The sequence below is a fragment of the Chlamydotis macqueenii genome, chromosome 1 (assembly GCF_036417535.1).
Source record: "Chlamydotis macqueenii isolate bChlMac1 chromosome 1, bChlMac1.mat, whole genome shotgun sequence".
Lineage (NCBI taxonomy): Eukaryota > Metazoa > Chordata > Aves > Otidiformes > Otididae > Chlamydotis > Chlamydotis macqueenii.
In genome coordinates this window covers 86,702,575-86,728,167 of record NC_141556.1, presented here as the reverse complement: position 1 = coordinate 86,728,167, position 25,593 = coordinate 86,702,575, and the positions used below count along the sequence as shown (strand labels likewise).

The following is a 25,593-nucleotide window of genomic DNA, read 5'->3' as shown; positions in this document are numbered from 1 at the left end:
CCTGCGCTGCTGCGCGCTGATAGGCCGGGCAAGGGGGAGGGGCGAACGCGGCCCGCGCGCGCAGTTTTGAATGCTCGGGCCTGAGGCGGCGGCGGCGGCTGTGCCTGGCGGGGCCGTGCCAGGAGCCATGGCGGCGACCTGGGAGTTCCACTTGCCCGTCACTCCCGCCGACCTGCTGCAGGAGAGCGGCCCGGGCCGCTACGTGGTGGAGGAGGTGCTGTCCGTCCGCGAGCTGCCGCCTGCTCTCACAGGTAAGAGTCTCCCTCACCCCCCCCGCTCCGGTCTGGCCCGTTCCCACTGCCTGTGTTCCTGTCCCCCCACCGCCCCTCTCCGTGTTTCCCTGCAGCCTTCCGGACCGCCTTCCGGGCGCAGGGCGCGCTGGCAGTGCTGCAGCACTTCGACTCCCTCTACAGCTTGCTCCAGTGAGTACAGAGCGACGAGCGCGGAGCCGGGGACACCGGGGGCGGAGCGAGTGGAGGAGGGGCTAGTGCACCCGTGTGCTCACGCCTCTCCCTGGTGATGTGGTTGATGCCCTGTCCCTGGAAACGTTCAAGGCCAGGCTGGATGGGGTTCTGATCAACCTGATCTGGTTGAAGATGTCTCTGCTCCTTGCAGGGGGGTTGGACTAGATGATCTTTAAAGGTCCTTTCCAACCCAACCCATGCTATGATTCTATGTTCACTTGCTGCAATCTCATGCACTGTGCTTGCCCTCTAGCCACTTCCAAGCTGTGGGAGCTGCTATCAAGGAGGATGCCCTGGAGCTGATGATGCAGGGTGAGTATTGGCTGTTTCCAGCTGACGTAGGAGTAATGGAGAGGTTGCTCTCCTTCAGCAGCTCAGTGATGATATAAAGGCTAATGTGACTTGACCAGCTGGGTTGCACCCTCAGCCCATTCCAGGAATACAGGCCTGTAATCTTGGTGGACAATGCAGAGCTGTGCGTGTTTGCTGTAAGGGCGGGCCGACAGAAAATCCCCTTCCCGTGTCCCTGGAAAATACATCTTTGGGATGCTTCAGCTCTGAGGGAGTGTTTCTTTGAGCTGATGGGGGGCAGTGGGGATAGGATAGGCTAGCGCATCCAAGGTTTGGGTTGCAGGGGGTAGCCCACATTACAGCTGGCGAGATGTGAGCACACGTCTTTGGTAATCTGATGACTGCTCTAAGTCTCCGAAAGAGAGCATGGCTGAGGGGTCTGGCAAGGAGTGCTTATGACTTTCTGCCTCTCTTCAGTGGTGTCCCATCATTCCAATGAACTTGCTGCCATCTTGGCTGATTCTGGGCTGAGCCATGCAGACCGTGCTGCTCACCTTAACGCTCTCAAGATGAACTGCTATTTGCTGACTGGCCTGGTGGATGCCTTTGAAATGGAAGCTTACAAGAATGGTTTGTTGGAGGTGGATCCTGGTGGGAAGGTAGGTAAGGTGACTGGGAGAAAAACTAGAAGATAAAAGTGGAAAACCTGTAAGCTTGCTGAACTCTGTGATACCTATTAGACGTTGTAGCTGGATTTAAGTGTGATGCCATCAAAAGGAGTACATAATGTGGAGTACTGGGATTTCTATGAAACTGTACATGGAAAACAGCCCAAAGGACAACATGTCTAAGCATTAGCAGGGACTCAGATGCCCAGGCCTATTTCTTTCACCCTTCAGTGTCTGGCTGGTACTTTGCATGCCAGTAATTTCTCAAGAGTTCCCTTCTGTGGTCAAAGATGACAGCAGCAGTCATTTGATAGGGGCATATAAGCGTCTTGTACATCTCAGTTTTTTAATGCTGTAGAATTTAACAGTCAGTTTCTTTTTTGAGGGAGCGGGGTGGCAATGTTGTTTTTTTCTGTTGTCAAGCTGCTGATATATCACATCACATAATCTCCTTTCTAGAACAAGAAGAACCGTACCAAGATCTCTGGATTCTTGTGGGAAGAGGAGAGGGAGCCGCTCTTACGGCTCTTCACGCAGCTGCTGCAGCTGGATCTCCGTCAGCTTTGGGGTGGTTTGAAGGTGGAAGAAGAGTTTGTCAGGTATGGGATGGAGTGGATGTAGAGGTGGGATGGGTGACAGTGGTTTTCTGAAAGTAAGGATTAAATGTTAAATCTGCCAGTGAGGTGGCACCCCTCAGTGGGGTGCATATTGCTGGGAAACTGAGGAAACCATGTTGAGGCAAAAACGATATGCTTAGGAGCTTCTTCCTTTCCTCATGTAGGCCTCTCAACTTCAGATGGTGTTTGCTCAGTTTTTTAAGGATACTGGAGAATCTGGTTTGAGAGAAATATTTGCCTAGTGCAATGTGCTAGAATGATGTTGGTGCAACATCACCAACGTGATAGTGAGGTCCGCTGTCTCTCTTCAGCTTAGTGACAGGAAGCTGCTACCGTATCTTGGAGAGTCCAAGTATCGGTCTTCAGAAGTACCGGACCATACGGGAGGCTGTGACACATCTGCTTGCTGCAGCTCTGGTTCACTATGATCACATGTTCAGTGAGTTTCTCCTCTTCTGCCTTCTTCCTGAAGCCATCCCCAGTTACATTCCCTGACCTTTTTCGTCCTCCTTGTGTGCGAAAGATGCTACTCTGAAGATCACGCAGATGCTGCAGCACTTTGAACATGTAGCCCCAGTGTTTACCCAGGCTGTAAGCCTCTGGGCTACAGAGTATGGTCTGAAAAGCCTGGTGGGCGAATTGCTGAGGTGAGAAAAATACCCCAACACTTGTCTTTCTATCCCTAGCAACTTTAGGCACCCTATTCCTTCTTTCATGTTTCTGTGCAGGGAAATTGGACAGAAATGTCTGCAGGATCTGGCCCGTGATGCTTCTGGAATCAAGGGTTATGCTACCTTTATAACTGAACTGGCTGAACAGGTTCCAGCTCTGGTGCTATCCAACATGAGCGTTCTCCTGTGTCACTTGGATGGGGAGGTACATTTCCACAACATTACCTGTCTGGAGAAGTCAAGTGGTGGAGGTGCTGCTATCCAGTTTTTCTGTCTGAAAGGAAACGGTTTCATAGAGATCATCCTGCCCTTTGGAATAGGTTCTGCCCTTACCTAAAATATACAAAGGAAACAGAATCCATGACATCTACTGTCTGCCTGTCACTCCCAGATACTAGAGAATTGAGAGACTGCTTAGTGGTCTGAGATCCCAGCTGTTGTCCCTTGTTCTTCAGCACTAAATAAGTTTGTCATTTTGTTACCATTTCTTAAACTGTTCTTAGAAGCTGTAAGTGTTTCTGTTATCAGTTCTTGGCTTCTGTAGACCTGGCTGGATAGTGGAGTTGGATTCCTCTGTCTTGCAGGCACAGCCATATTCACCCAAGGTTGATACAGAGTCCATAATGGAGAAATTAACGTAAGGCTGGAGCCCGGGAGTTAGCAGGTCCAAACTCTGGGCCATCCTTCCCCTTGGCATATCAAGTCTTGTTCTTGGTTCAGCAACTCTTCTCTTTGCAGAGTTATATGATGCGAAATGCCATTCTGGCGGCTATGGCAGAAGTGCTGGTACAGGTCCTGAATGGCGACCAGCTGGAGGAAGCTGCCTGTGGTACTCGGGACGAGTTCCTGAATATGCTGCAGGCCCATGTCTGTGACATCAACGGCTTTGTGCGCAGCCGCGTGCTGCAGCTTTTCACTCGAATCGTTCGGTGCAAGGTAAGTGTGCTGGGGAAATGGCATTGCCTCAGTCATCCCTTCCCTTGTTGTGTTTTCTAAGGGATTGTCTGTGACCGTGCTCTTTGCAGAGACTGAAGCTTGACAGAGAAAGGTATTGTCACTCTGTACTGCGGTGTCTCCAATTCCTTTTTCCCAAGAGACCAAAGATCCTAGGGGCAAGGGAACCGGGGAAAATAAATTAAATGCTGCTCTTTATTACTGGGACAGACTAGAAGGAAGAGCAGAGTATACAACCTCTTTTTGGACACTGGTATGGGAAAACATCACCCTTGCTAGATATACTAAGACTTGTCTCAACAGGAGCCTGGATAACCTGTTCTAAGTCTTTGCTTTCAACAGAGGTTGGACTAGATGATGTCCAGAGGTCCCTCCAGACCTAGACTTTTCTCTAAATCTGTAATCCGTGCCTTTTAGTACCTTAATATGTCTGCAGTAAAATAACTCCTCATGAGTCTCTAGGCGTTCTTGATAACTTTGTCTGTGCTCTCACTGTCTTCTAGGCCCTACCTTTGACTCACTTTCAGTCTGTGTTATCGCTGACTGTTGGGCGTCTGAAAGATAAATCTGTGGTAGTAGTTAAAAACGCGATCCAGCTCCTGGCTGCATTTTTGTCCAACAATCCCTTCTCTTGCAAGGTAATTCCAGTCAGTATGATGGATGTGCTTGTTGTGTGTTTGCAGGCTGAATATCTGTAGTGCACTATAGCTGAAGCAGCAGCCTTTCTGTGTCTTGTGGGAGGGACAACGTAGCTTTCCACTCTGCAGGTGGGAGCTTTCTGGTTTTTCCAGGTTCAGATCTTGCTTCCTCTGACTCTTCCCTCGCTTGGTGTAATTGGTAGATATGCTGAAGGCCAGCAGGGATGTGTTTGATTGTGGAAACACCTGCAGCAGTTTGATTTGAATCCACTGTGAGGTTTCTTTCCTTGGGATCAGAATTAGTCTTTTAGAACATTCTGCACAGAGCTGCACACAGCTCTTTATGTTTAGCTGCACTTTCTCCTGAGCTTTTGAGTCTCATACTAGCAATTTACAGCAGTTCCCATTCTAGGGTGACGGCCAGAGTCTACTATTCTAGTTTTCAAAACCAGGCAGAGTCTACTATTCTAGTTTTCAAAACCAGGGTTATCTAAGGGGATTGACAACTTAAAGCAGGGAGTGGGAGAGAAAGGAGAATTCTAGCATTTGAGAAAAAAGAGGATAAGTAACATATTTCTTCTTCTCTTCCTGCCATCTTTAGTTAAGCTTTGCTGACTTGGCCGAGCCACTGAAGAAAGAGGTTCAGAAGCTGCAAGAAATGAGGGACCGTGGCAGGTCTACAGCAGGTAATTTCCCTTTTTCCTCTTTCCCCTTCCCAGGGTATACCAGATCTTATTTTTCCTAATCTTAAATTTGCTGGTTGTGGTGCCTTTTGTCTCAGATCTTACTCGTGTGAGACGGTGAGGCCAGATAACTGAGATTTAACTTGCAACAGTTTTTCATGCGGTGGTGTTATAAAAGGACTATGTGAATGTCCATGTTTCTATCAACAGTCATTTTAGCTAAACATTGTATTTTCAGGGTCAGAACTATGACCACCCTCCCCAAGTTTCCATTTTCAACCATTCAAGGACTCCTTGAGCCACAGTTTTGGTCAGATATTAATTTAAACTTGATTAGCCTTGGACCTGGTGCTGTCTACAAAACAATAGATAGCAAATGATGGTTCTTTCTTACCTGTCACTTCTTTACCCTCAGTGGTTTCTTTTTTACGCTGAGTAGTTCTAGTCTATTTTTACTGCAGTCTGAGTAGGATCAGCAGTGGGAATAGTGCCTACCTGTGGAAATAAAAAAAAAGCAGAATTCCTAAGTTCCAGATGAGTTTCTTTCCCCATTTAGGGTGTCATTTGAGTGTCTCTATTCTTTATTCCCTCAGTTTTTTTTTGTTTTTTGGTTTTTTTTTTTTTTTATTAGCTCCAGCGATCACTCCAGAGGAAGAGTGGGAAGCGATGCTTCCGGAAGTTAGAGCTGCCACACAGCAGCTCTTTCAACCACAGCAGGAAGGGGAGGAGGAGGCGCTGGAAGTTGAGGGCACAGTGGAGAGTACATCGGAGCAAATCACTGGGCTACTGAGAAAGCTGAATTACAAGTAAGAAGGCTCTGTAGTTTGAGAGAGTATTTATCTCAAGGAATGTGTTGGTCCCCTTCTGTGTCCAAGAAAGGTTTGAGCTCCAGGGTAGAGGGATGATTTCCAGTACCTTTACTCTGTAGAAGACATTGACATGGGCACCCAGCACAAGGTGCTGGCAGGAGCTGCTTTTCCAGGTGTTCCGGGCAAATTCGGATGGTTTCCCTTGTGTTCTGCCCTAATGGGCTGCTGATGTTCTCTTGGGCAATGTCATTGTCCAGGAGTGCAGCTCGCCTTACGCAGAAGGCCCTGTGTCGCTTCCAGGGGAAGGAGCCCTTCAGTGTTCCCACAGAGGAGAATGAGGAGGCAACAATCCTGAGCGTTCTGAAGAAACTTTACACAGGTAACTGTTTGAGATTACTCTGTCTCTTCTTGGACTCTTAAGTCCAAGCTGATGTCAGAGCTAGACTAAAACCCGCTGGAAGGCCCTGTCCCTCCGTCTGACCCACGGGGCTCAGTCTGTGTGTACTTGGCAGCTCATAGGGCTGCACCATCTCTGGATCATCTGCTCATCCAGCAGCCTGGCGTTTTTGTTGGATCACATTAGCCCCGTTATTTCATTTCTGGTCAGAACAGTTCCGTGTTCCCACTAGAAGTGTGTTTCTGATGCTTTAACATAATATCTGCTGAGGGGAGTGAAGCCAATATTATCTGCTCACACACTTCTGTCCTGTCTGGATTTGTCAGGAGTTCTTCCTGAACAGGTGGTGGCACATAATGCTTACCCTTAGTGGCCTCAACCAAGTATCTAATTCAAGCAAATTCTTGCTTATCCGGGGCTCAAGCCTCTGGGTTAAGCCTTCACATGCTTTATCTTTGGTGTTTGTTTCAGAATAAGTTTTTCTAGCCAATCCCCTTGAGCTCATTTCTATCAAAAGGCTACTGTCTAAATAATTTAATCTTCTTAACTTTGTCAACTCTTCACACTTGCATAAACTTTGCTAGGGAGTAGTAGTGTTTGCCTTCTCCCTACTCTGCCCTGATTCCCTTTTAGTGCCTCATACATCTTTGGGGAGCTGTCAAGTTCAGATTAACCCCTTCAGTATTTTAATGGAGTTTACCCCAACTGGACCATGCCTTCCTCCCAGCCCATATTAAGTTGGCATTTCTCTGGTGCATCACATTGTAGAACTGGGACTTGCTCTATGGCATGCTGAGATTTTATCTTTGTAGCTAAGTCTCATGGTGGAATTTGGATTTTTGTTTCCTTGCTCTTGGAACGTGTCACTATGGGGTGGAGAGTGAGGGATTAAAATAGCCTGAACTGTGTCTCTTGTACCTTTGGTACTGCTCACAAACAACTGTTCATGCTGTGCAGGTTCATGCCCAGGTGAGAACAGTGAGGATCCTCCACCTGGCAACAGTTGTCTTAGGACTGAAGAAGTTCTACCAGAAGAGCAGCCTCAAATAGAGCTGGTCAAACAGGAGATGTTGGTGCAATACCTGCAAGATGCTTACAACTTCTCAGTGAAAATCACAGAAGCCCTGATCCTGATCAGCAGGATGATGTATGAAAACTGTGTCTCAGGTGTGTGAAATAGCCATGGGGCCCTTTCTCCCCTTTTCAGAGTTTCCAGATCTTTCCCCGTGCTGAAGAGGAGATGTGGGAGTGGTGGAGTACCATGGGAAGGGGTTGGAGGAGCTGCTCTTCACTGAGCAGATGTCACAGGCACTTCCAGGACATCGAAAAAGCAAGCATCATCTAAATGGATGGTCATGAAGACGTTGCTTTAGGAGATGAATGAGCTTTTTAGGAATCCATTTTTTAAATATCAAGGCTTAAAATGTTTTTAAAAGCCAGGTGACCAAAATTACTTAATTTATGCAGGCTCCCTTCCTCCCGTGGGATGTGATGTATGTTCGTCATCTCAGCTGAGGTTCTTCCAAAGTAAGCAGGGCCAATGAAGCTGGCTTCTGTTACCTGCTCAGTGCCCTGATGCAGCTTCTGGTGTTACAATGGCCACAAGAGGGGAACTGAAAAGTTTGTCTCGTCCACTTTACCTTTCCTTAAACTTTATTCTGTGTCTTAAAAGTGATTCTGATCGACAGGTTCTATGGCCTGGTTTTCTTCAGTGCTGTAGTGAAAGGTGGTGATGAGGAGGCCTTTGAGTTAATTCAGCTATTCATATTTAATATTAGAACTACTGTAACCAGTTAACCTCTTTTTTTAAGTTCTTGTCATGAATCGGCACCCCCGAGGGGGCTGTGATGTAGAGGGCACAGCTCTCTCTTCTCCCATCCTCCCTGGCACATCCACTTGCCAACAACTCGCTTAGTTCTGGGGTACAGGTGGGTCTGGGCACTAGAGCGTCCTAACTTCATGCAGACACTTCTGAGGCTTCATCTGTGTTGAGAACTCTCATGTTACCTGTAATAACCATGTGGGCTTCCCCAGCAAGGTTTGGATGTCATTAGCTGTTTGCACATGCAAAAATGAACTGCTGAGTTCAGTGTCTTTACAGGTCATTTGAAGTTCAAGGGTGAGAGGGTGTACCTCACCTGATACTTAAACACCTGGGATTTGTTTGGTTTTTTTTATAGTTGTGCAGATTTTTATGAACTTTCCACCTCCCTCTTGTTCTATGCTGTAGTATGAGGAAGGCAAGCTGGGTGTCTGGACAGCTGAAGCATTTTGAGACATTGTCTCCATTTGGAGACCTGAGGGGGTAGTGGTAAGCAATGTCTGTGCTCAGATTTAGGTTTTTTAATTAAAGATTTAAGATTTAAGGATTTGATTTTTTTTTTTTTTTTTTTTTCTCTTGTGTAGCTTCTGGTGTGACTGGGGCAGAGGAAGCATACCAGCTTGTCTAGGTACAAACACATGTCTGATAGAGGATCTTCATTCAGATTTATAAGCTGAGGCTTATACTGGTGTAGGCTCCAACTTAACCAGACGTCAGACTCTATGAACTGTTCATTGTATGGTCCCTCTAATCATTATTGTGGCTCTCTTGTGAATGCTCTCCAACTTAACGGTTTTTTTATTGTCTTGTGAGCAGAAGGCCAGGCAGTATATTTCAGGAGTTGTCAAGCTGGACTCATATACGTTATTCCTTACCCCATTTATACATCAAATAGCTCAGTTCTTCTGGTTACAGCATCGCACTGTACTTAGGTTCAGCTGCTTTTATCTGCTGTGACGATGAGATCTTTTTTTTTCGAAAGTTACTGTTTCCCAGAAGATTTTTGTTCTTTCTCAGACGTGGTCTCCACGCTCTTCTCCTAAATGTATCACATTACGTTTAGCAGTAATATTGTTAACCTGTGCCCATTTCCTCTGGGACATCTACACCTTTGTACAAGTGACCCCATTCTGACATGAGCCCTCTGCAGATGGTAGCAGTGATCTTAGATGCTTGTAGGGCTTGCTGTGAGAGCAGTACTCCTATGAATTTGTTTTAATGGCCTCTCTAATAGGGATTAGGAAAGAACTGCACCTAACACAACTGTTCTTCTCTCTGCAGTGGTGCAGGAAGCCATCGAGTTCTTTGTGACAGTCTCGGAGTTTGGTGTGACCCAGGCACTGCTTGGAGTCCGCAAGATGCTCCCACTCGTATGGTCCAAAGAGCCTGGTATTAAGGAGGCCGTGCTGAACGCCTACAGGCGGCTCTATCTGAGCCCCAGCGGGGATTCAGAAAGGTATGGCTCTTCCTAATCTGAAGGTTTTTTCTTTTTTTTCTCCTCTTCCCCCTTCCCCTGTTTCTTCTTTTGGGGAGCTGTTGGGAATGGGGTGTGGACAGGAAGAAAAATAAAAATTTCCACGCTTCGTGCTGAGCTGAAACGTAATGTTTGTGTCCACTAGGAAAGATGCTTTCTCTTTGAGCTGTAACCAGCACTTATGCAATTCCAAGATGTTTATATGTATCTGAGTATCTCAGTCTTCCTGTGGGACCTACTGCTGAGCTTCTGCTTTTGTTTTGTCGTAATGTTCAAGTGTAGGAAATGCATGCAGCAAAACTCCATGTGAGATCTTGTGGAAGGAGAAACTGAGAATTATTTTAAATCTGTTATCAGGCACTCACGCTTAATGTTCTTATAAATTGCACTCTTGTACAAAGCACTGCACCAAGATACATGTGCCCAGATGATCTGGGTAGTGTCTCTGTGTGATAGGGAACAGGAGGTGTTAGTTACGAATGTTCGTGATGTCAGCTGTGTTCTTGATTGGCAACAATGAACTGATTTTTTGGATGGCTGTTTCAACCCCTTTGGGAGTTGACTGTTGTTAAGGAGTCATCCTGTGTCTAAGTGTCTTGCATACTTCACCTTCTGTGGGTAAAGTTGTTGCCCAATGTCTGTTCTTTCATTTTAGGTTTCTTATGGCTGTAGTCGCTCATTCTGTTGGGATAATGAGAGGAATGATACACAGTGTGGTCTAAATTTAGAGCTTCTTTCTGTTACCAGAGCTCAGGCTCTTGCTGACAAGTCATGCATGCTGTGGCCTTATCTGAGTGCAGGCATTCTACTTCTGATGTAAACAATGCATTCCTCAGTGTTTACTGGTTTTCTTACTGTCAGTTGTGTCCTTCCTTTTTCCATATACACCGTGTCTCTATCCCTCACACTATAAAGGTTAGCTATTATTATCGTTGCATGCTTTCACGCAAATTCTACTTGTACTTGGTTCAGACTGATCTTTAATCTTTTTGTAACAAATCTCTACGCGTGGCAGATGAGAGGATGTTAATGGCGTCTTTGTTGCTGATCCTTATTGAGGATTTGGGGGTGGGAGCTGGGTACTGCTTGCGTGCTTGTTTCTTTTACGCTAGAGAGGAGCTGTGTCCCCTCTACTGTGGCACTCGCTCTTTTTTCTTAGCGCTTGCCCACATGTAAATCCTGTTGGATACAAGTTCACTGAGATAAGTGTGATTCCTGCTGAGATGCACCATACCTCACCTGCATTTGCACCATCAGGGCAATAAAAAGCACTCATTGATTCTTACTTTTTCTTGATAGTATTGCCTGGAGATGACTCTTCTGCCGTTTGAGTTCTGACCTTATTGGTTCATAGAGAGATTTTCAGTTTCTTACACTCCAGGGAATAGTACTTTGACTTGTGGTTGAGAGCAAACTGGGAAGTGGCTGATGAGTATCTCTTTTTGGGCCTTTAAGCACTGGGAAGAAGAGCAGCGCTCAAAGCAGTGGACTTTTGAGCCCTTGTTATGCTCATTGGCACTTGACTTGGGTGACTTGGAGAACTCCAGCTTGTGGAGGGGGAAGTGTTCATGTCCTCAAGGACCAACTCTGTTATCTAATAGATGTCTTCAGCTCTCTGAGTAGGAGAGTAATTGTGACAGTTGCTTTTTCTTTAACTTTTTAAAAATTATTATTTTATTTTATTTTTCCCCACATCAAAGGGCCAGGGCCCAGCACCTGGTGAATTCTCTCTGTCTCATCATGGTGGATGCATCACTAGGAACGATACAGTGCTTAGAAGAAATAGTGAGTACTTGCCTTGCCTGGATTTGGATTGTATTTGTGATCTTAAATGTCTGTTATATTAAAATGGTAGTTATTGCAGTTAATGTCTCTGTTGGTTTGAAGTTAGTTCTCCTTTGCCTCTCTGTTTTATTCCATTTCCTTTCCAGATCTCGGAGTTTGTACAGAAAGATGAAATAAAGCCTGCTGTGATCCAGCTGCTTTGGGAGCGATTCACTGAAAAATCTCAGTCCTCGTCACTAGAACGACGTGCTGCTATGATGCTGCTGGGGATGATGGCACGGTGAGCCCAGGGCCCCGTCTAATCCTGTGAGCGAGAGGATGTACAGGGAGTCCGATTTTTATCGGAGAACTGTGGGTGCTGCATCAGCTGACCCTTTGTTTTACAGCTTCAAAATTAGTAACCAGGTCGTGGGGAAGCCTGGAATTAAACATAATTGTACTGAGTCCCACCAGCATAGTCTCCGAGTGTGATGACATTACTTTCTTTGTGTTCTGAATGTCCATCCTTCTCAAGATTTACTGTGTCGCAGCTCTGCAGTTTTGTCTGTGTTTGGCTAAGAACAGTGAGAAGCTGCTGAGTAGAGATGTCTGGAGCCTTTGTGATGGAAGGAAATGAAACTGCTTCCCTTGCTGGGAGCAAAAAGAGTGTAATTGCACTATAAGGTTTTCATTTCCTTAGTTTCCCAGCCCAGTAGCCCTTTGGCATTTAGCTTACCTGCTGATTTCTTCTTGTGCTTCCTACTTCAGTCCTTCATCAGTCAAAAACAGGCCTGCATAACGATGATCTTAAAGTTCTTGGCTCTAGAATTCAAGCAATTTCTGGACATTACAGCCAGTTCTGCAATTTGAGTATCAGATATTCCTTCCAAGGTATTACTACTACCCCATCCCACATGCTTGCAGCAGAATTATAGACATTGTCTCAAAATTAATCTATTTTAGGGAAATATTGGGATTTAAAGAAAACTGTAGGTTTCTGGGGTACTCCATGAGATCCTGTGTCGAGTCCATAGGCAGGGGGGTGGGGGGGGGGGCAGGCGTGTGTGTGTGAAATAAGAACAGTGTTGCTTAATTCACAAATCTGCTAAGGGAGGTGGTTTAGCTTTTGTCTTACAGAGGCCCATTATGAACTTCTTAGATTCTGTTTTTAAATACATTAGATTCTGTTCTTGCCTTCTTCACCCAGTTAGCTGTATATTCTTCAGACGAGGCGTGCATAATTCTACCTTTCAGAAGTAGAAAGGGAGGTGTGTGTGGGTGTGGTTTCTTAGGGGATTTTGTTGCTGTTTCATTTTGGTTTTCCCACAGTAGGACTCTTTTCTGGTTTGCAACATTTTTCTTTCTCTTACCCTTTTAAGCTTTGCTCTTTTCTGATAAGAAAGAAGAGAGAAGGATCTTCTTTCTTTACAAAGAGACAGTGTCCCCAGTGTTGTTCAGTTTGGAGAACATCCTCTCTTAGTGGAGTATGGATTATACTGGCTTCTGTGAAATATTACTTGCTGCTTCTATAGCTATATCTTAAGTCATTGGATGATTTTTTTTTTTCTTCTGCAAGACACAAGAAGTATTTCTATTTGTTATGCATACCTCTAAACTTTCAGCAGCAATTGGTGTAATATCCCCACCCCTTCCATTCCATAGAGAGAAGCCAGAGATCGTAGGTAGCAACCTGGATGTCTTGGTGACAGTAGGGCTGTCTGAGAAGGTATATGAAGACTATCGCCTGGCTCAAGAAGTATGCAATGTGATCTCCAAACTTGCCAACACCCATAAGGTAAGGCTCTTAGCTTGTTCTTGAGGTCATCTAGAAAGAGTTATCCAGAAACAAAGAAAGGGGGGAAATGGTTTGTATTGAGAAGAGAGAGAAGTGATTAAGTTTTTATCAATTTTGAAATTAAGTGGGTTGAGACCATTCAGCAGCACTGTCTGGAAAGCTTAGCACGCATCAGTGAGCATGTAATAAAAGAATTTTCATTAGGCAGCAGGCTGAATTCAATTAGTAAAGAGTTCAGTGCACAAGAAAATCTGTTTTTCTTTCAATTCTCTTCTTCAGACTCCTAGTTATAAACTGATTTGTGTTTCCTCAACCATGAAGCCCTTTCCCCTACTGGTGTTTTCTGGTGTTGTGATTCTTTTGCCTTCCCTATTAATTTATATTTGGGAGTTGTCAGCTGCACAGCTGAATATAAAACATTAAAGTTTTCAAACCTATCCATGTTGTACTTACAACAACATGGTAGTCCATGACAAGCTATACTTTTTGGTTTGCTTTTAATGCACTTGGGGAAAAAAAAAAAACAAAACTCTTTTTTTACTCAATCATTTAGGGTGTTTTGTTTCAGAATTTCCAGCATAAAAGCAGCTCTCCTTGCAGCACCATCATTCTGCATTTGCCCCTTCCACTGGGGACATTACTGCAGGATTTTCATGAAACATTGTGTATTAAAACATTCTTAAATGTCCTGGAGATGGTTTTAATTCAGTTTTAGGTTGACTTAACTCTGTAGTTAAGTTTGTATGCAAGAAGGGACTGAACTGTAGGTACTTGAATGACTGTGGTAGCTCTTCCTTCCCCTCCCCCTGACAACCAGAAATTCTGTACAGAGAGTAGGACTGTAGTGAATTGAGAAATTTTGTTTCCAGCTAAGGAAAGCTGGTAGTTTTGAGACTTCAAGAGAGTTATTTTGATGTCAGGTGAAATAGTGGAACTGTCAGCGTTGGCCTGGGATCCTCATTTGGCCAAGCTTTAAACCCACCCAGTGCTGCCACCACGCCTTCAAAAGTAATGTCCTTGCTGTGTATTTAGTTGGAGAGCAGTACTGGATGTCCCTGCCATGGGCCTAGCATGGGTCTGATTAGAATTGTGCACATAGCAAGGTTAAGTACTGGGAAGGGCATGGAAGGATCTCTTCAGTGGTAAAAGTCAGTCATCTGTTCTCTCTGCAGCCAGCACTGGGGAAGAACAATGCACCTTTTCGACTGCCACAGAATCACGTGCTCTTTGGGCACCTGAGTGAGGCTGTGAGTGAAGGTGAGCTCAAGTCATCAGTAGGTTTGGAGGAGACTGAGTTAGGCTATGAGACAGCCTGTGTTGTTGCTGGTATGTGTGGTACATCGCTCTCTCTTCTCATCAGGGTTTGCCCAGCCACATAGTCACTGGATCCCCTTCATGGAGGCAGCAGTAACGCTTATCTACCAGCTGGCAGAAGAGCCAGAGGAGATATGTGCTCACATCCTGCAGGTGTGCAGTCAGCAAACTATGGAGAAGTTGCAGGAGGCTGATGGGCAGAAAGCTGGTGAGAAAAAAAAGCTGGTGAAGCGAAATCTGTATCCACGATTTCTAGTGCTGTGACTGGGTGGCCTAGAGTAACAGTGCTAAGGGGCTAGTGGAGGTGTTGGCATGAAAGGGTGTGAGTGCTGTGAAGGAGTCTGTGAGGCATGGAGATGGGTTATACAGTGAGACTTGTCAGTAACTGATGGGGAAAGGGGTCTAGATCAACACTGAACTGTAGTAATTTTTCTCTAATAGATCCAGAGGTTTCTCGCAGCAGAGCCTCTGATGGCGCAAGCAGTCTCCCCACATTCCTGCTGATGCATCTGGTGTCCCTTGTGGGACAGGTGGCATTGCAGCAGGTAGCACATTTGGAAGTGTCAGTGAGTGCAGAGCTATGCAGACGCCGCACCCTCAGAGAGGAGGAGAAACCCAAAAAGCATTCTGACAGCAGCACAAAGAAGAAGAAACTCCGGGTGAGAACTACAAGTTTTTTTTCCTGTGGGCAGCTCTTCTAGTGCCCCAGCTAGTGTCACGGCAAACTTCTGGAGAATGCAGTCCTGAGGATGCATGAAGTCCAGGCCAGTGCATGCTTTGGGAATAGAAATGGACATATGTTGGTTATGATTGACAGGGAGAGCTGAGATCCTTGAGTGATGCTGTTCAATAAAACTCTCGCACTGTTCTTGAGTTTTGAACGGGCACAGGGGAGGGAACGAAGGGTGATGTCCAGGGGTGATGTCCTGGCCATGCTTATCTTCCTGCTTCAGGCAGACATTTCCTTTCCACTCATCATCTCCTTTCTTACTAGTGCAATCTTTAGCAATTGCTGCTAGTGGTGAAGAACACCAATTTATGCCCTGAGTTTTGGAAAAGGGCTTCTGGAACCTCGGTCCATAGGTCTTGAGGGTCCTGTCCAATCTTGGGTAGTAATGATGAATGTTTAATAGTAGCCTTCTTAATGGGATCTGTATGATAGAAATAGTCTGTTTGATAGGTCCACCTCAGAACATTTTCCAGAGTGTAGTGAAGGCTGACTTTCTTGGGTAAGAATTGAGAAAAAAGTTGTTTGTCCTGAGGTATCCTGTCTCTATTAAATGTCTATGCTGCTGTGTGCAGAGAAGATTGTAGTTCGTTTCCTCATCCACCCTGCTTATCAGCATCGCTACCATTTCCCACCCAGGGGGAGGTTACTATGAGATTTTCCAAGAAGCAGTAGCTGGATGCAGATTTCATCCCAGTGCAACGCTCATGTCTCTTCTCTTCCCTTGTGTTGCCTTTGCCTTGCTATAAGGTTTCCCATAATCTTGTTCACAAGACCAGCAATTCAAAGGCCACTTTGAACTTCTTGCTTTTAAGATTTGCATGTCCCTTAAGTTGTGCCAGACTTGGGCATTGATGGCAGATGTGTCCTATGTCTGTCTCATCTTAATAGCTTCTGTAGCTTAGGCTTTCTTTTCCTTGGCGTTCTGTGGTATGGGGACTGGCAAATCCTGGACTACCCTTCACAGCTTCTTAGGTCAGCTCTCTGTCAGTCTGTTGTTTTCAGCTCTAGTCATGCTGCTTTGTAACATGGATGTACCTCTCACCTGAGAGAAGAGTTCTTGGTGAAGGAAAAGGTTATTGTGCCTGTCGTCTTTTTTACAGTCTTCCTTTCTGCACAGAGCACAGGAAGCGAGACCACTATGGAGGAGCAGCTGGGCCTGGAGGGAGCCTCAGCTGATGACACCGAAGCTGAGCTCATCCGCAGTATTTGTGAGACAGAACTTCTAGATGGTAAGTGTGGCTGCCACTGAGGAGCACTGGCTCTGTCTGCCCATGTGAAAGAACAGGTACGGTGGGTAACAGATCCAGAAGGAGGAACGCTGTTTCCTTCAAGAAGGAAACACTGTCACTTTTGTCTGGTGTGAGTTTCTATGTAGGCTGTCTGTTTCTTTGCTCTGCCTCTCTGGAGGTGGTTTTTCAATGGTGAAAGTGAGTCAACCAGTTTCTATAGCCTACAGGAGTTTCGGGATAAATTTGAGTAGTTTTTCCTAAAGGGATGCGCAAACAGTGCTCTCACGCTTGCAGTCTTTATCCCCACTTTTTAGGGAAGCACCTGTTCTCTGCCTTTGTTCCACTGGTGATCAAGATCTGCAACAACCCTGGGCTCTACAGTGATTCTGCGCTCTTGGCTGCTGCAGCCCTGGCTCTTGGCAAAGTCTGCATGATCAGGTAGTGCCTAGCTATGCCAGTCTTCTCTTCCTAGTACTAAAGCACAAGCAAACATTGCAACTCCTTTCCTGTGAAGAGACCAAACACAAAAGAACACATCAATTTTTGAGCTGGTTTACTTTTTTTGTCTCGCTGATCTCTGAGAGATGGAATTTTGGTATTTATGCCTTTTTTTTTCTGTACCCTGTCTCATCAGCTCTGAGTTCTGTGATTCCAACTTGCGCCTGCTGTTCACTATGATGGAGAAGTCCGCGCTGCCTGCTGTGAGATCCAACCTCATTATTGCAGCAGGAGATCTGGCCATCCGTTTCCCCAACCTGGTGGAGCCTTGGACTTCACATCTCTATGCCAGGTAATGCTACACTCATTCCTGAGAGAGGTCAGGTGATGTGGATGGTGACACTGGGCCTCCAGAAGGTGAGAATGACCCAGGAAACCAAATTTGAAGGTGTCCATGCAGGGAGACAACAGACCTGGGCTGTGGAGTAGGCTGTCATGGGTATCAGTAACTTAGAGATACTCACTCAGCTGCTTTCTGCAGTAACTATGTGCTTCCGTCAGGTTGCGGGACCCCTGCCCAAGCGTGAGGCAGACGGCTGGCATAGTGATGACTCACCTCATCCTCAAAGACATGGTAAAGGTGAAGGGCCAAGTGAGTGAAATGGCAGCTCTGCTTGTAGACCCGGAGGAGGCAATCATGGGAGTGGCTCAGAACTTTTTCAGTGAACTCTCTCACAAGGCAAGTGGATGCTCAGGGACCTTAGCTCACAAGAGTGGGGAAGGGCTGGTGGAGGCTGGGGCAGAGTTGAGTCCTGGAGAAGATGTGTCAGTGGTGTGGAGCAGCTGTCTGTCCCTCTTTGTTGCCTATATGAGGGTAGATAAAGGAAATTTTGCAACAGGAGGGTTTTTTTCTGCCCTGATGTTGCTGAGTTTGAGCTCATCTATTCACATTGGAGGGCAGGCTCCAAACGAGTGCATTGTCCCCGCGCTTTCTTGTGTACGCCTAGCACAGGCATTGGGAAGCTTTCTGCAGTTTACCTTTAGGCCTTACAGCAGAGTTCCCTGACCCTGCTCAGGCAGCGCATAATCTCTGAAACCTTTCAAAATTGCGCTTGGCTGTGTGACAATGAGATACTTAAACTGAAGCAGTTACAGCCCAAGCAGGTAAAAATAGCAGCAGCGTTACCCTATGTAAGCTGTTAGTTCAACATGAAGGCTGCTGCGGGCCCTTCAGAGTTTGAGATTTGCTGGCTGAGAAGCTGCAATGGTACTGGAGCTCTGCTATCTTGGCTTGCTCTGTTAGAACCAGAGACAGCCACCTGACTGCACTGACATCCCATCTCCCCAGTGTCTATGACAAAACCATGAAAAAGCAGTGAGAAGGGGAATCTGTACTGGGCCTTTTCAGGCCAGATAGGAGGCAGTTCCTGGAGCTGAACTGCTGTGCAAGTTTCCTTTATCAGGAAGCTTTTGTGTTGGGTTGCGACAAGGTTGGAAAGCAAAGAAACCACATCCAAGTCTGCCAAAGAGCAGAGCTGTTGCAAACCAAGGGTTGCAGTTTTAGCTTGTTGGCTGTATTTTTTTCCCCTCCTTGGCTTCAGACAATAAATCCTAGATAAGTTTGGCTGGCTGTGTACAGCTCATTTCAAAAAGCTGATGTTTTTAGTCAGTAGATTTGGGGTGGGGAGAAAGGAGGTAATTTTAAGTGGGCAGCTTATTTAGCTTGACTTGAGCTCTCCTTCATAATTCTGTATCTCATGTAGAACCTTTTATCCTGCACAGGATAATGCCATCTATAACCTGCTTCCAGACATAATCAGTCATCTCTCAGATCCTAACTGTGGTGTAGAGGAGGAATCCTTCCACACTATTATGAGGTATTTTGGGGTTAAAGAAATCTTTCTTGACCAGGACTACGTTTATGTAAAGGGGGTGTCGAGATCCATGGAACAGAAACTATAGTGACGTACACAAAATGCTTTTTCAGTTGTTCACCTTGATCTGACTTTTTCAGTCTCCATCTGAAATGGAGTCATGCTGAGGGGAATCAATTCTAAAGCCACATAGTTGGGGGTGAGGAGAGACTCCACAAAGAGTTTTCACTAGCTCATTCAAAATTTCTTTCCCTCTAGAAAAGGCAAACCGTTAGGTTTATGCATGGGAATGTGGATATGCAACATTAGGAGAACACAACAGACTTTAAATGAAATGCTTACATTGTGGAGAGGATGCAGTTTAACTCTGCAATCGTGGGGGACAAAAGCACGGGCTAGGAAGGAAGCAGTGGCTTATGCTCCAGGGATACTTGTCTGGAGAATAGAGAAGTGTAAAAATACATAGGGCTAGTTGGGGGAGCATCACTGTTAAAGGACTAACTCCTGCTGAATGAGAGGGTTACAGTAATAACTGTCATGAGAACTAGCATAACAAAGTGTAAGGTTGAATGTTTAGAAATTGTTTAACGTCTGCTGTAAAGTTATGGCTAAAGTTAGAGGTACGTTCCACTTGATATTTTAGCAGTCAGGTTATTTCTGGTTTGTGTATAGGGAAGCGTTGGTAGTGCTGGTGAGACCTTGCCTGGAATGCTGCTATGGTTCTGGTCATTAAAGTTAAAGAAAGATTAATTGATGCTGGAACAAATGAAAAGGGAGGACTATTGAGGAAAGGGTTTCTGTTCTGTATCTTAGAAAATAAGCTTGTTGTGGTGGTTGTAGACATAACAAAGACTGAACAAGGATATGCTTAGAGCAGTTATATCAAGGCCAGTGGCAAGCAGACTGAGCTCAAGTTAGCAGAAACATTGGTACAAGAAAAAGGGACACCAGCAGGACCTTCTTAAAAAATAGAAGTTATTCAGTGATTTCTATGAGGACATCATGCAAAATACAGACCCACTTAACTGTGTTAAAGTCGGTGTCTCTCTGTTCCTCAAGAAGCTAAGAAAAATGTGAGACCAGCTTAGCACTTAAGTTCTGTTAGGCTCTGTTCCCGCTTTAGTGAAAGTAACGCTCACTTTCACATTGATCCAAAATACAGCAACACACCTTCAGCAAACTAGTAATGAAAAAAAGTCACAGGAGCGGTTTTGAGGGGAAAAAATGCTGCATGCCACCCTACTCCCCTCAAGGTCTGCTTGTCAGACATACCTGTCTGCCAGCGCAACCAGTGAAGTGAGGAGATTGTCTGGAGGTGTTGCATGCAAAACTGGATGGAAGGAGCTGATCAAAAGTCGACACTGTGGCCTTTTCAGCATCCCTCCTACCTCAGACCCTGCACAGACGTTAGCACTTCTCACTCCAGACCTGGGAGAGTCTTTGCTTTGGCTGGATTTCTTAGTTTTATGCTAGGCAGGTGCTATTAGGCCAACATGCAGTTTTAATTATATGTTATGTCATAGCAGCTGTCCCCCCAACAGGGACTGTGATGACTATTTGAAATATATATATATGCTTATAGCTTCTCCTGAGGCATGCAGAGTTCTCTTATCTTCTTTTGGAGGGCAACCCTGCTGATCACTGGATAGGATATCTGCAAACTTCCCATGGTGCAGGCAGAAATGGAGTTTCCTCTCTCGGCTTTCAACTTTGCTATTTTTTTTCCTTTGCAGACACATCCTCTCATATATTACAAAAGACAAACAGACAGAGAGCTTAGTGGAGAAACTTTGTCAGCGATTCCGGACTGCCAGGTGGGTTGTAATCCTAATTTTCCTAACAAGCAAGTCTGCTTCTTAGGAATTGTTACAAGAAACTAGCTTGTATATGGCGGTTGTAACAGGTTCCCATCATATTGCGAAGTGACAAATGCTGTCATAACCTGGATTAGGTCGCTTTTTTTCTTCTTTTTTTTTTTTTTTTTCTTTTCCTATCTCCCTCCTAAAAATACCTTAATAGGTACAAACTAAGGCTTCTGGTCTTATTACACTGATTGGTCCCTCTCTCCCTTCCCTCCTTTCTTAGGGAAAAGGTATTGTGACAATTTAGGTCTGCATTACAGCTGAGCAAGAAGACACCCCACATGTGGGTCCTTCTCCATAGGCATCTCCCTTGCATCTCAGCTAAGAAATCAGTGTTCAACTGAGAACTTGAGGTCTTCCCAGCAGTCCTGTCTGGAGTGATCTTAACTATCTAGTTGATACAGGCCTCTACTTTTTCTGTGTGCATGGGCTGCTCAGTACTAATTCAATGCCTGAGATTCCACTTTTTTTTTTTTTTTTAATTGTAGGGCTTGTGCCACTATCATTTATGCCTTTGCTCTGCTCTGTCTGCAAGATGCGTATGCCTTGCTCACGGTGCTGATCACAGAGTATGTAGTGCAGGACCTATGCCATGAATCTGGGATATTGTTTTGGTTCCTGGGTTTTGGGTTGTTTTTTTTATTGTTGCTCCTTTTTTCAAGCTGTAACTTCACTGACACAGATGTACACTCTTTTTTAATTTTTTTTTTCCCCTCAGTAAGGTAGTAGTAATTTATCTGCCTCTGTCATGTACTTACAGTGGTATCTTCATTTTACCTTCCACTGGATTTGATGCACCCTGCTTTCCTCCACTCTTGTGGTTTTTCTTCTCCATTGTTGTGGCTTTGCCCTTGAGGTTTAAGCTGTGTCTGCTTATCTTGGCCATTTGTACACAGTGCCTGGGCACGCGACCTGCTTAGCTGCCTCAGGGAGTTGCATATTCCCCAGGAATATTTGGATTTTGTTTCTGAGCTGGAGTGGAGAGTGTCCCCTCTCTCCAAAACTGCCTCCCAGAACACTGGTGAGCTCTTCACACCACATTTGTAAAGAACCATCTATATGTAAGCCACGTGTAGCCTTTACTAAAATGCTTTAATATTTCTGTATCACAAAGATGATCAGTTTAACGCATACTAGTGGTAATGCTAGAGCAAGACTCTCACTCCAAGCTGTAACAGGAGCTTACCAAAAAAGATTTTGCAGCCACCATCACCCTTCTCAGCATTTCTGGAGCTCTAAACGTAGCAACATGCCAAGTATCATTCAGACTTTAGATGTGGAAGCACCTGGATGCTGCAGCTTTGTTGTCCGTCTGTCTGCGTTTGGACACTGCATTCTGAGAGGGTACATGCAAGACAGATTTCTGGCGCTCTGCTTTGTATATATTGGTAATAGGAGCTTGGGCCTAGCTTCTTTCCTCCCGTTCCATCACAGTGACCTACATTAAGGATGTTAGCCTTTTTTTTTTTTTTTTTTTTTCCTTAATTTTTCCCCTAGTAACTTTTGCTGAAATTTAAATGTTGTCTTCCTTTGAAACAGCAGTTGTTATTTGTTTACTTAATATCTTAATGAAAATGGCCTCCTTTATGTAACTGGCCTGTAGCTGGCAGGAAAGAGAGAACAAATAAAGCTTCTGCTTGAGACGATGCAAAAATGAGCTGCGAGGTTTTGGTTTTTTTTTTTATTACTCAGTTGAAATAAGGCCCTTCAAGAAAAGTCCTCACCTCACTAAGTGTATTATTGCTGCCTTGGAGGAAAAAACCTTCTGACACTTTTTAAACAGACAGCTGTGTTCTTTAACAGTGAAGCTTTCATGTTTGACAGACACTAACTCAGTGTCTTTGGAATACAGTGGTGGTTGTGAAGCGGTGTTACGGTATGGCACGGCACTCTCTAACTGACCTGTAACAGAACAACTGGAATCTCATGTTCTGCAGGGCAGAAGTACCTGCAGGAAACACTTTATCCTCATGGGCTGTATTTCTAGTTAGGATGTGCTCATCCTTACGCAGCCCTTTTCATAAGAGCTAATGGCAATCTCTGTCTTCCCCAGAACTGAGCGTCAATATCGGGATCTGTCCCACTGCCTTACTCTGCTTCCCCTCTCAGAACGGGGCCTTCTCAAGCTGCAGGACAACTTTGACTGCTTTGCAGACAAGCTCCAAGACCCAGCTGTCTACAGTAGTTTCCAAGCTGTGCTGGCTCGATTCTGCAGAGCAAGCGGCAAACCGGAGAGTAAAGTAAGGATGGGGGGCAAGTGTCTGGGCCAAGAAAATTATTGCTTTTTACACACAATGATTGGAAAGCCCTGCAGTTTTCCGTATTAAGAAGGCTACTCCTTGCCCCAACAATTTATAGAATCATAGAATCACAGAATGATTAGGGTTGGAAGGGACCTTCAAAGGTCATCCAGTCCAACCCCCCTGCAAGGAGCAGGGACATCCCTGACTAGGTCAGGTTGCTCAGAGCCTCATCCAGCCTGGCCTTGAACGTTTCCAGGGATGGGGCCTCCACCACCTTTCTGGGCAACCTGTTCCAGTGTTCTATAACTCGCATCGTAAAAAATTTTTTCCTAATTTCTAATCTAAATCTACCCCCCTCTATTTTAAAACCATTACCTCTCGTCCTATTGCAACAGGCCCTACTACTACTACAGGCCCTATTTATCAGAGAATCTGATGGCAATTCTGCTACGGATGTAATAATTCTCTCCCCTCACCTCTCTCTCTCTTCCCTCCTCTGCACCTCACTGTGTTACATCTCTGTCAGGCTCTGGTTGAAGAGCTGGAGCAGAAGCTGTCTGCCTGCCACAACCGAGGGCTGGATTCAGCACAGACATGCCAGGACAGTAGTGGAACTCCAGTGCCAGCCACAGCGAAAAGAACGGGAAGTATGTTCCATTTGTGAGACTGCAGCCTTCCCCCTGATTCCGCGGTCCAGCAGAGACACCTAGGGACACTTCCTCCCCCTTACAGACAGAATGACTGCTATCTTTCTCTTTTTTTTTTTTTTTCTTAGCATGTTCACGCCGCCGGCCCCTGAACAGAGCCAACAGCGATGAAGATTTTGTCACACCCCAGCCTCGCATCCGAAACCATAAGCGTGCCCAAAAGCACCCTCCACCCAAAAAAGCTATTATCTCCTTCTCCAGTGATGAGGAGAACAGCTCTGAGGACGGTAAGGCATTGTACATGTATGCTCAAAAGGTAAAAGCAGAGAAAGATTTGGCCCATGAGGGATGTTCCTTTGGTAATGGGCTTCAGAGCACTGCTTAGGTTGCCTGTAGATTTCTCTGTTTAAGGCAGTGGAGTGCTGGTTATTGACACATTTTACTCTCTTAGATCTATCGGCAGAATTAAGAGAGGAAGAAACTCCCACCAAAACAACTCCCATCACCAGATCTTCAGCCCGCCGGCTGCGCTGAGGGAACCATCTGCCACTGTCTTTTTAACTGAAAATAAAACTCGTTTTATGCTGCAGCCGTTTTCTCGTGTCTGAACTATCCCATAATATGCCAGTGCTTTAAATGAGGACAAAACGGAAGTTACACACCAGGCTAAAGCAATTCCAAGCCTTTTGATATCTCCACAAAGAAAGGCTGTGATGAACGTAGCTGCCACTTTGACTGTTTTTGCCCTGGCTTTGCAGATGAAAGTAAGCTGCTCTGATTAAAAATAAATTAAAAAAAAAAAAATTGTTTGGAAGAAAGAATTTAAGAACCAAATTAACCACCCAGTACAAAGTGCTGATTCCCTTCCCGTTTTGTACATGGTTGTAAGTACACCATTCAGCTTCTCTTAATGCGGGACCGATATGATTTTGCTGGGTTGAGGCCCTTTTATGTTTGATCCTTTTTGAAGTTCTTACCCTGCAAAGCCCAGCAGAGCTTTGAGGGGAAGCTACCTGCATCTTTTTATTGTACAGATCTCCTCAAAGAAGAGTTGAAGCACGGGGGGTAAGGGGGAGGAAAGGCTAATTTAGACTATAGGTAGAGTGCTTTAATAAAGAATATGCAAAGCACGTAGGAAAAAAATAAAACTTTTAAAAGTTTAAAAAGAACCCAAAACTTTAGAATTAGCTTTTCCTAAGTTTGATTTCCTCAAGTTACCAACTACCCTGGTAACACTGGTTGTCTCACTGCACTGTTGGGAATATATTTACTGTGCATCCAAATAAGACTGGCACTTAGGCTATTTCCTTCCATGAATGCCACATCAATGATCAGGTCAGTCCTGGCACTCCTTGGACTGCCATGTGAACATGGAGTGCCCTAAATTTGAATTTGTTAATCATATAAAAAACCTTTAACCTCCTGTCTCACAGGCAAACTGGCATTTGTCCCAGAGCTGTTAGTACAGAATTATTTCCTCCTACCTGTCAGTTGCCTAGAGAGCAGACTAGTGACTAGCTGGGCAGGAATCGGAAGGGTTGTCCTTATCAGCAGGTTCCTGCAGATCTTCCACATTCTCTGTTTCTGAGGATCTACCGACTTCCTGCAGTCATTGTGGTCACCTTTGGTTTGCCAGCAAGTAGAGCCTGCTGCTCAGTTCTCCTCTGGCCTGGTGGCATAAGTAGCCATAAAAGACTACTGTAGCTTATTTTGATCCCCGTGAAAAAAAGAAGCATACATATCTTTGCATTGGCCTAGGAATATTTTATTATTATTATTAACAATACCTGAATAGACATAAACATGTTAGATGCTTGTAGAAACAAGTAGACAAGGGAATGATGGATGACAGCTGTATTTACTGGGCTGGGACACAGGGGCCAAACACCACACTCGAGTCCCATGACTCACTGGAAAGGTCTGCCGCCACCAGTGTAATAGATACCAGTACAGATACCCTCCCCAACTCCAGAGCACACTGGTAACAACAGGACAATCGTGTCAAATACAAGTATCAGAAAGCTATACAGCAATATTGTTCCTCTTGCGCATCTTCCCTACTAAAAAATTCAGTGAGGGCTACAGGCGACAGAGGCAGCAGCTATGGCATTAACAGTAAATACGACAGTGTCGTGCATACCGTACATGATTCCCCCACCACCACCCACCGGGGTACGTCACTTGCAAATGGAAACGAAGAGAAAAAAAA

General features: G+C 45.2%; 1 protein-coding gene and 1 non-coding gene across 2 annotated transcripts; both read left to right on the top strand.

Annotated features, from left to right (window-relative positions):
* The first annotated feature begins 117 nt into the window (after positions 1-117).
* On the top strand, positions 118-23,973 carry NCAPD2 (non-SMC condensin I complex subunit D2). The gene is made up of 31 exons (XM_086759905.1): positions 118-251; positions 347-422; positions 718-776; positions 1,233-1,414; positions 1,883-2,022; positions 2,352-2,479; positions 2,564-2,687; positions 2,769-2,916; positions 3,450-3,647; positions 4,169-4,303; positions 4,905-4,989; positions 5,618-5,792; positions 6,053-6,174; positions 7,150-7,359; positions 9,296-9,470; positions 11,189-11,273; positions 11,420-11,553; positions 12,915-13,047; positions 14,220-14,304; positions 14,408-14,569; positions 14,803-15,020; positions 16,209-16,320; positions 16,635-16,758; positions 16,955-17,110; positions 17,320-17,497; positions 18,541-18,635; positions 20,366-20,446; positions 22,548-22,734; positions 23,264-23,384; positions 23,513-23,671; positions 23,836-23,973. The coding sequence occupies exons 1-31, from the start codon at positions 128-130 to the stop codon at positions 23,916-23,918; spliced, it is 4,194 nt and encodes a 1,397-aa protein (XP_086616031.1). The 5' UTR covers positions 118-127; the 3' UTR covers positions 23,919-23,973.
* LOC147602194 (small nucleolar RNA U85) lies at positions 837-1,158 on the top strand. The gene has a single exon (XR_015257608.1). It is a non-coding gene; the product is annotated as a small nucleolar RNA U85 (small nucleolar RNA).
* Positions 23,974-25,593: the final 1,620 nt, after the last annotated feature.

Bases quoted from the DNA above. Each gene is read 5' to 3' on its own strand.
- NCAPD2 (XM_086759905.1), top strand. From the start codon at position 128: ATGGCGGCGACCTGGGAGTTCCACTTGCCCGTCACTCCCGCCGACCTG. The intron at 4,304-4,904 runs GTAATTCCAGTC...TGCCATCTTTAG, and splicing joins ACAATCCCTTCTCTTGCAAG to TTAAGCTTTGCTGACTTGGC. The intron at 17,111-17,319 runs GTAATGCTACAC...TGCTTCCGTCAG, and splicing joins ACTTCACATCTCTATGCCAG to GTTGCGGGACCCCTGCCCAA.